The sequence below is a fragment of the Cornus florida genome, unplaced genomic scaffold (genome assembly GCF_030987335.1).
Source record: "Cornus florida cultivar Cherokee Brave unplaced genomic scaffold, ASM3098733v1 CherokeeBrave_3.0.0_Hap2_Chr05, whole genome shotgun sequence".
In the NCBI taxonomy this organism is placed as follows: domain Eukaryota; kingdom Viridiplantae; phylum Streptophyta; class Magnoliopsida; order Cornales; family Cornaceae; genus Cornus; species Cornus florida.
In genome coordinates, this window is record NW_026775575.1 from 118,172,736 (window position 1) to 118,183,250 (window position 10,515).

Below are 10,515 nucleotides of genomic sequence, written 5' to 3' on the forward strand. Positions count from 1 at the left end.
ACTGCCAGTTGGGCGGGAGTGATATTATGAAAACGTACAATTGGAGAGTATTTATATATTAATTAATTACACTGTTGGCCTGGCCACATATATTAATTTACAGTATATAAAATTTGTTTGATTACTTAGAAATCATAAAGAGATATTAATTTTGATTTTTTTGGGTGCCCGCAGTTGATATCCAGGTGGAAGACTTGATGGATGTCTGGTATTCTCTATGCTGGGCGTTCTGCATTCTAATTCCTCTTTTTAGGCTGGAAATTAAAAACTGTTTAGAATTGGTGAAATATTGTTAGAATGAACTACTACTATTTAATTATTCCAAGCTCGATCATCACTACAATTACAGCCTTCAGCATATATTTTCTATATGTGTGAGACTGTTGTTACAAGACTAGTCTTGTAGTGCAGTTGGAGTAGTAGTGCTATATATAATAATAGACTTGAATTGTACTAATTTCTATTGTAATTACTACCGTAGTAGTATCTTTAGCACTCTTGATCCATCAACAACACAAAAAAAACCCACACGATCATATTAACGTTATTTTCCATGCAAAAATGATTCCTCAAACTGCTCACACCTTAATTTGTGGGATTCTGTCATATACTCATTGAAATTGCAAATCGATCAACAAATTAAGATAATAACAATCATACATACCGTGGACGTTCTTCTTGTCCCAGACCATTCATTAGGTAGACTGGAGTACTGGTAAACATGCGCATAAAACGTTAAGCACCCTTGTTTGGGTGAATGATGTGCTAGCTAGCATCATACTGCTCTTCTTGTAAATTATGAAACGCAGCAACAATTAATATATATATATAGATCACCAAACCAAAGAGAAAAATGAAACATATATTGAAATTACTTTACAATAATGTATATAGCTACAACCATGATCCTTTTTAAATCTCCTGCTGCAGATCAAATAAATATCTAAATTCTATATGTATTAGCAAATTAAGTACCTTTACAATTTTCTATTTATGGACAAGAAATAAGAATCTCATACTGTACAGAAGTCAAGTGCAAGCGGAGGCTGAAGCCAAAACCTTCTTCCCTCCGTCCCACACTGTGTGTACCTCTGCTTTGACACCAAAACTATAATTAAATATTAAGTAATATGAAGAGTGAGACGACTGACTACTTTGTCCTGGAGGCTGAAGCCAAAACCTTCTTCCCTCCGTGACCTACCTCGGTTCCGCACCAAATACTATAATAATAATAATAATAATATCAAGAGTGAGAGAACTTTGTCCTCATCACCCCCTAATTCTACATTTCCTAATAAAATCATTTGAGAAATTGACGTGTCTATTCCATAACCTTCGTACCTTGGGAAACCCAATCTCTAGCCATGGCTTTGCGGGTCCACTGAAATGTACAACGGCAGCAACTTCCAATATCTGTGGATCAACTTGTGCAAATCGGTAACCTAATCCAGAAAAATGCCATGAAGGGTCAATAGGATGCACGTAACCCTCAAATGCAATCAATGCCGGTGGCAGTGCTCCAGGACGCCATAATGTCAATCCGGAATCGAGGCTCTGTGAATAACATGACAGAATTAACAAACAAAGATGAACAACTCTTGAGAAACATTACTGCTCTCTATTTAAACAAAATGCCATAAACTCCAAACACGAAATCAGAGATGATTCTCTCATTTTTTATTCTTGCAAAAGTAAGAAAAGAGAGAAGAAGGAAAAAGAAAAAGGTCTTCTGTTTCTTACCGAATATATGCTCAATTTTGCAAGTTGTCAATTGCACTGGAGGTTTCATTGTGATAGAAATGTAGTATTTCTAACCACTTTCCATGGTTTATAAGATAAGAGTAGAGATGGTTTATCTATTTCACTTAAGACTTTCACCTAATATCTAAATGAAATTCAAAACTGACTTCAAGTGCTGGCAACACAACACTAAATAACACTTTATTATGCTCTCCTTCAAATTAACAATCCAAGAAATGTACCAAACATGCATTTTAGGCACCAACCAATCATCAACACTACAATCCATTTGACAGAAATGTACTCACAAGTTTAAGCCACTGATGATAAGTTGCAGTAATGTTGGTTTCCCTCCAAGCTTGCAGATCAAAGACATTCATCCCATACAACCATCCACAACTATCATGGTCCAAGTTAGATGATATGATTGGATTCGTAAAATTGAAGTAGTCCTTGTATTTTCTTCCTGGGCAGCAGTTGTGTCCGCACCATGAGTCAACAACTGCACCAACAACTTTTCCATTGAGATCCAATTCCCATAGAGATGACAAGTCATGTTGTACTACAATATCATCGTCCAAGAACACAATCTTGTTCAGATCTGGAAACAACTGTGTGGCCCATAAAATCAGATATCAAATCAAGTTTCACAAAATATTCACTTTTGAGATCACCCATATGATTCGTATAGAAGCTATGAAAAGTTGAGTGATTACCTCAGGAATATAAATCCGGAGATGATTCATAAGTGAGATACTGCTCGGGCTTAGAAACTCCAAATTTTTTCCATGTCCTCCCTCATTTTCAATGTCTTCTTTTAAATCATGATAGTTATGGCTCCAAATAAGGCGATGAATTTCTAGCATCTCCCTAACCCCAGCATTCACTTCGTGAGACCAATCATACTGATGCAATCCTCGGACTTCCACAACAGCTGAATTTATGGAATTTACTGCAAACCATGCATGCATTGGAGTGTAAGTTTTCTTATCAGTGATTATGTGAAACACTAGTTTCTCTGGATTGGCTGAGCTTTTTATGGTAGAGGAGATGACAACAGAGGCAGCAAGGACATTGTCAGTTAAGAGAACAACATGGTGAAGGGAAGGGTCAGTAAGGCGAGAAACAAATTCAGGTGGAGGTAAGCGTGATCGCGCCATGGCATTTATGGCATACTCCTCAGCCAACTTGAGGCAAAGGCAATATAAGCTCTTGGGGACACCATTTGAAGCTAAATGCCAAAAAAACGACTCGCGCTGCCTGGCTGAATGGATCTTGCGCTCCATATTCAATATCTGCATGAAACAAAGATATTTGAACTTCATTCTATGAGGATCAACAGTTAATATAGTGATGGCAGTATAACTATATATATTACTCTCAACTAAATGGCGTTGCAGCCTGCAATTACTAGATCGACAAGACTTGTCATCATTTATTCGAGAAAACAAGCACTAAAAATTTGGTGGGTAATCCCAGGAACCTGTCGGAGTTCAGTTGGGTTCCAACTTATGTCAGCCTAAAACATGACCAGTACCTATGCCATTGAATTAATCAAAGTTTCAGAAAAGGCATATAACCAATGTATATTTATCATTTTGCTCCTAAAATTTTTTTAATCTAAGTTGCTTAATGTAGGCATTGGATATGTGTTATTTTCCACATCATCAATAATTACTCAAGTATATATTATATTATTTACAATTATCCAAACTTTTTTCTTCATTTATTTTATTTTAATTTTGTCGGAATAAATGACAGGAGCACAAGGAAAATATTGCTTGTGGGTCGTATAAAATAAAGTAAAAAAGGTAACGGTTGGCAAACAACCCTAAAATAGGCAGTGACAAATGAAAGACCCCTAAAGAGGACGAAAACAATTGAAAAGAAATAATGCCAAACATAAAAAAGGTTAGAGAGAGACAAGTTGAGAATGAGCAATACTAATAGTGGTGTAGTGGTAAAGTGTAGTGTAGTACGTACCATAGCCTTGGTGTTGAAAGCGAAGGCCTTGATGTCCTGTTTTTTAGACGTCACATCCGTCACGAGGTCCTTGAAAGATGCTGGTAGTGGTAGTGGTAGTGGGAGTGGTGGAGATCTCTCCTCAAATCCTATTCCTATTCCTGCTCCATCCACATCCATATCCATATCCAAATCCGTGTTCGCTTCCACCAAAGCCTTCGTCAGCTCCTCTCTCAGTTTCTTTATGGTACGTAACCACACCAACAGACAAAACACACAAAAACTAATGACTGTCAGTCAATCATTCATAATGCGGAGTACTCCACTAAATTACTTATTATTATTATTATTATTATTAGTACTGTAACACATCCAATGATCCTCAACACAACACCACCCTACAGGTTTCAGTGTCTCACTTTCTCAACCCAAGCCATCCGTGTTGACGTGTAAGGCCAATTTGTAACGTCAACACGTCCACTTAATATAAGCGCCATCTACAGAGCAGTTTTGGCTGTTTCCACGCCCTGTGGACCTAGTAAAATATACTACTCCTACCACCTTTTTGGAGAGAGTAATACACTGGCAACAGACATTATAACAGCTGTCCTCAATTTTTATTTATTTATTACTATTTCTGCAATAAATAAACATCAAGTGGAGCAGAATAATAATTATAATAACATCTCCTTTCATTGGCTCTATTATTTGCTATTTCCAATTGTGTCCCCAACTCAAAATTTCTGTTGCACAAAGATGGCATCACGCATACAGGGACTGGGGATGGGATAGAGATGAAATCCAATTGAAAGAAAATAGCCAACATGTTACATTTTATAATAATAAGATGGTTGAAGTTGGCCACACAAATAGCAATAAACACATTAATTGGATGTTGAAGTAAAACGGGGTGAAGATAAAAATGCCATGAGAATAGGAACACCAAAACTAATATGGATTTATGTGACGTGATATAGTTCACAACTCTTAGGGTTTGTTTGGCAATTATTTTTTTAAAATTTTTTTTATTTTTTTATTTTTTATTTTGGTTGCAATTTGAATAGTACTTTAATTTGTTGTAAAAAAGAGACACAAGTCTAAAATACTAATTTAATTAGTGTTTTTTAATACTTTCACCCGGTAGGAAAACACTTAGTGGTGAATAGTACAAAATAAATAACATTAAATGGCCAATTCTAACTAGCCACTTTTTTTATTTTTTATTTAGTTAAAATCTAACTAGCCACTTTGTTTTCTAATATTGCAACATTTATCAACCAAACAAGATTTTATATTTTTACTTTTAAAAATCTTGTAACAAATTATACACGTATATCAAAATATACTTATATTAAGCTATCCATTAACACAATTTGCAGCCACACCTCATTAAAGAACAAAGATAAGAACACAACCACTATTTGTTGCAAAAATTTCAATACTCAAAACAAATTATAGAAAAAGGTGGGCTGGTGTTGCCCCTTGAAAAAAGGTTGAGTACTATCTACCAAACCATTGCCAGGAAAAAATAAAAAAAAATTATGGGAAAAAGTAAAAAGGCTAGGCAAATTCTTAAACAAGTTCCCCTCTAAATTACCAAAATGCCCCTACGTTGTCAAGTTGCAAGCCTATGCCCAGATGGGATCATCTGATTTCACGTGCCAGAGTTAGTTGGATAAACTTCTAAGAAAAGAAAAAATTAATTAAAGAAATAAAAATGTTATAGTTTTATACTCCATTGAAAATTTATACCGTATATAATAGAGTTTAATAAGAGTAATTTTGGAATGGAAAAAGTTACCAGAGATGTTTCACTACCGCCGAATAACCTCCATCCCATACAATCTGGTGCATAGAAATGAATGTTGAATTACAAATTTAGCAGAGGAAAACTCAAAATTACATATATATACCCAAAAAGACAAACGATGCGATGTAGAAATGTATTGAAATTATAGTAAAAAAAAGGTAGGAAAATTACCGACGGTGGCGGATTCAAGGACTATGAAAGCAATTCTAAGAAAGAGAAAGGGCAAAAGGATCCCAAGCATCAACGATGCCGGCAACACCAATCGGTGAGACAGACGGCGAGTGGGCGGCGATCCCTTTCCCTTCATGACTCCGCCAACTCCACCGCCGATGGCGTTGGATATTGTGACTTTCTTAATTCCGGTGGTTGAGATGTAATACTTCATTTCTGTGTCTAATCGAATTGGTGAATTTGTAAAGACTTGTCTAACTCTGATTTCCTCTTCTTCCTCTTGAAGGAAAGTCTCATCTGATCAGTTGTGAGATCTGATCATACACACGTCCTCACCTGCTAACCCTGTCCGTACATAGAGAGAGAGAGAGAGAGTTAAGTACTAAGGATGAGCTTAATTGATATATAGGTGGTGATTTAGGTAGGATTGAAATACGTGGAATCAGATGTGGTTTTTGGATCTCCCTCCACAGAAACTGCATTGAAATTACTTTTTATATATAATGGAGTGGAAATAAAGTATAAAATCAGTATTATTATTTTACCTCGAAAGCGTCAGGAGCTGAATTGGGTGGATTGGTGGTACTGTGACTTGGCGACGCATACAGAATGAGATCCAAGCAACTTCTTGTGTTAGCTTAGCTACCGTGAAGTTGAACACAATAATACTAATAAATACTCCCACCACTAGTAATTCATTCTCAGTTTTGAAGACCAATAATTAATTAGTTTGAGAGAGAAAGAAAGTAGCCTCCAAAACCAGAGCCGCGTTAAAAGCGAATGAATATATAAAGTCACCCGATCCAACTATTAGAGACAGAAATGAAGTTTTACAATATACACAATATGCAAATCACTACTTCATTTCATTCTCATTGTGCAAATTACAATATAAACCCCGTTCTTCCAGTATCACCGACACATAGCGACACTGAAAGTCTCACTGTCCGTGGTTAGTGTGGAGCGTGGACTATGGAATTAGACATTTAACGTGGCCACACACAAACTATGGAATGGTGCTTGCCCACGTAATCAAGGTGAAATGACCATGGAGACCCATGTCACCAAAACGCTAAATCACATCCACAATTATTAAATTATAAGCATGCTTACTTCCAATATTTTTGCTCAGATTAACTCTAACTTTATTCCCACATCCATCACATTCTTACTAGTACTAGTTCTAGTACCATCATTTTGTTGGTAAATCTTTTTTTAAAGCACACCAGACCAAATATTGTACTCCGTATTAGTTTCACTCTTATTTTATTTTTTAGGCTATAAAAAAACACAAACAAAAAATTAAAGATCAACCTTTATAGCTTGAGTCAAATCAAAAAGTCAAATATTCCACTGAAGATCACTACACTTAGACCTGAGAGCCCATTTGCCAAGGAAGTGGGCAACTCTGTTGCAAATTTTAGGACCCCAAAGAAATTTTCAATAGTGTAAATGATGAATCATACAAGCAATATCCTCTACAATAACAGTGGAGAATCCATCTCCTTCTTCTTCTTTTTCTTCTTTTTTCAAATCAATCCTCATAATTAGATACTAACTTTTCTCTATCAATTAAATAATAGATCTACACCTTTATAAGCTTTAAAGAGAAGGAGTTAATAAAATATGAAATACAAAGTTTTCAAATTACAAGTGACTTTTTTTTACTAGATTTACATACAGTTATGTTGCGTTTGACACCACCATTGTATTAATATCAATAAAAAATTTAGGTCTTATTAAATGTATAAACAAATTAGTATATAATCCCAAACCATGTGAAAGATTAATTATGATGTAATGGGTTGATTTATAAAGTCGTCACGATAATCTACTTAAATTTTTAGCAAATTTAGTGCTAAAATCAAGCATCCATATCTGGCAAGATGTCAAGGGTTTAAGTGGCACACTTGGAATTTCAAACAACACCTTCACAAAATTTCCCTTCTCAGCTAATCCAGCGGTTTCATAGTATCAAATTTCTCAAGAAGATATTTCTGTCATTGCATCCAACCCATTCTCATTAATATTATTTTTTCAAATGGTAATAACATCAATAATGTACATTGTATTTGGGAACACTAAATTCATATTTTGAATTTGAGATTACAAAAAATTTAATTTAAAACTTTAATTGAGTTTTTTTCAATCTTAAATTCAAACTCCTGATTCCTCAAACATAACCTGAAGAAAATCTAAACAAGAAATCGGGTTATAACATTGCTTTAATCGATAATTCATTATAATGGCACTCATACTATCACAAAAAAAATAAATAAAAATAAAATAAAACCATCATGATTAACCAAGTTAGATCCCCCCAAAAAAAAATAATAATAAAAAATAAAAGGAAGAAGAAGAAGAAATGTACTCATGTACTGACTTTCTCCAACCAAATAAAAGCTAATTAGAAATGATGTTGTCAAATGTTTTAATTTTGTATTGGCTAATTTTAGTGTCAAAACAAGTCCGATCGAATTCTAAAATTTTTAATTTATTTTGAGTCTTGACGTGGAATATAGTACAACAAGTGAAAGTATTCGTCAATTCAATGAGATCATCATATAGAACAAGTATGATGAGTGAGGACGCCTTCCACACACGTTTAAGTTTGGTTGAAATTATAAATTAAGGTTTTAATGTTATATTTGAAAGTTTGCAAAGATCAGTCCTATTCAGTACGGGCCAACTTTCTCAATTGCATTTGTTGCAAAGTCCAACCGGTCGAGATTATTATTTTTACCAATAAGATAGTTTTTTGGGAGTATTTTTCACATCAAATTATCATTGATTTTTATGTGTATTTTTCTTTCTTTGATAGCATGTACTATTACACGAGTGATTTTAGGATGTGTTCTTAATCTGATCAACGATATAAGAGTTTTTTCGGATTATCTTAGTTGTTCAGAAAGCATGATTTGTTTTTCTCTTTTTATGTTTGTGATCATAAAGAATGATGATTAAATCGCACTACGAAGGGTACAGACTGTTTGCGAAGCATTCGTGTTCTTCGAGCAACTCTTTTACAAGGATTGAGGAGTAAGCCAGAAATCTATAACACTTGAATGAGGTGTTGCAAATGCAAGTCTGAGTCATTTTGTAACTGATTCTTGACAGGATGAAGTGGGTGTGAGAGTGAGACAAAGTGTGTTGTGCTTTGCTTTAAGATAGTGAATTGATTCGTTCAAGACGATCAAGTCTCCATAATTTTTCTCCTGATTGAGTTTACACACTATAGAAGGAGGTTGGGTTTTCAGTGGGACCACACATAATGAGGAAAAATTCTATGTTATGTTTAAAAATTTAAAACACTAATATAATATCAAAAATAGACCGTAAGAGTGGCGTCCTCCTCAATACCTGGACTTTTTTTGCCTTTCCAAGTTCAAGTGAAATTTGCATTTTAATTTACTTGCTTTGTGGGATTGGTTTAATTTTAATTTGATAAAATTAAAACAATCAAAAAAACGAATAAAGGATCTACTTATACATATTTAAAACTTGTAGTTATTATTTTGAATTAAACTTTCTCAATCATTTTACACAATGAAACTCACATTTGTGATCGACTACAATTTAGTAATCATAGGTAGAAGTTCGTAAAAATAATCAAATAGGTGGAAGTGTCTTAGTGGAATAAATCAGGCATCACGATGACATACACTAATTCATTGAACTATTTGTCACATTCTATTATATAGAAACCATGAATTAATGTATGTGACCGTGTTTGCCACGTTAAAGTTATATTATGGAATTGCATAAAACTTAAACAATTATGATACAATATCATTTTGTTAACATGATATATATCATCACTATATCATGTATTGCGTGTGTTTCATGTGCTTTATATATGAGCCTTATGAGGAGATATTAAAATGATATGGTAGTTCCAAAGACATTCTCATTTCTCAAGACGTGGCTCAAACAAAAAAGGAGGTCACATGGTTATGCTTTATACTGAAAAGAATTCTGAGGACATAATAAATACGGTGCATATGGGAGGGGGTTTCAATTGACCCACATACACAAAAAAGAAGCCATTTTGCCCAAGTGCCCCACATTTGTGATCCATAGCTTAGGCAAGTAACATGCAATTTGGGGCCGGAATCATATTTACAATGATGGGTTGTAGATTTAGGCAAGTGTTGGTATATTTATGTGAGTGGTTATCTGCTTCATAATGATAAAATGATAAATGTCTAGACCAGGCAATAAAATGATAAAATTGTTCTTATTTAAAAAATAAATATGGTACATAAAGTGCAAACACCTCTCCCGTTCCCCAAAAAAAAAAAAAAAGGTAGTTTACACGAAATACCTCTATTATTCATTATGTATATATAACTGATTTTATACAATGTTACATATAGGGTGACTCCCCTCCCCTTCCCTCTAATCTATATAATTAATAGTTAAAAATATCCATAATCTATCAAAAGTAATATTGAAAATCCCAAAATATGTTTGTGTTCCATATATACACAAAAACACACCTAATCAAGGGCCGATCCAGGATAGGCTTGAGCCTATTAAAAAAATAAATAATTAAATAATTACTAGAGGTAATTTTAGCCCAACCAAAAAAAAAAAAAAAAGGTTTTAGTAATATTAGTCCACCCCAAAATAGATTAGCCCTACCCCATTATACAATTCTGGATCCGCCCATAATAAACTATAAGATGTGTATATAACTATTATAACATACCATATGCATAATATATGCAAGTGCCATAATGACTGGATGATTAGATTGCTCTCCTTATTTAGAAGTCCAATAAAAGTTACTCTAAGAATAACTGGCTGCTCATCTTTCCTAAGAGCTCATA

General features: G+C 34.2%; 1 protein-coding gene across 1 annotated transcript; it reads right to left on the reverse strand.

Annotated features, from left to right (window-relative positions):
* Nucleotides 1–844: 844 nt before the first annotated feature.
* Nucleotides 845–6,542, reverse strand: LOC132308998 (probable galacturonosyltransferase 15). Its single transcript, XM_059807340.1, has 7 exons — nucleotides 6,229–6,542; nucleotides 5,684–6,028; nucleotides 5,504–5,547; nucleotides 3,724–3,942; nucleotides 2,457–3,035; nucleotides 2,049–2,351; nucleotides 845–1,554 (listed from the first exon to the last, which is right to left on the reverse strand). Exons 2-7 carry the CDS (start codon nucleotides 5,895–5,897, stop codon nucleotides 1,270–1,272), a joined length of 1,644 nt encoding a protein of 547 aa, XP_059663323.1. The 5' UTR covers nucleotides 5,898–6,028; nucleotides 6,229–6,542; the 3' UTR covers nucleotides 845–1,269.
* Between the last annotated feature and the right edge of the window lie 3,973 nt (nucleotides 6,543–10,515).

Bases quoted from the DNA above. Each gene is read 5' to 3' on its own strand.
- LOC132308998 (XM_059807340.1), bottom strand. From the start codon at position 5,897: ATGAAGTATTACATCTCAACCACCGGAATTAAGAAAGTCACAATATCC. The intron at 5,548-5,683 runs GTAATTTTCCTA...TCTATGCACCAG, and splicing joins CCTTGAATCCGCCACCGTCG to ATTGTATGGGATGGAGGTTA. The intron at 2,352-2,456 runs GTAATCACTCAA...TGGGCCACACAG, and splicing joins TCCGGATTTATATTCCTGAG to TTGTTTCCAGATCTGAACAA.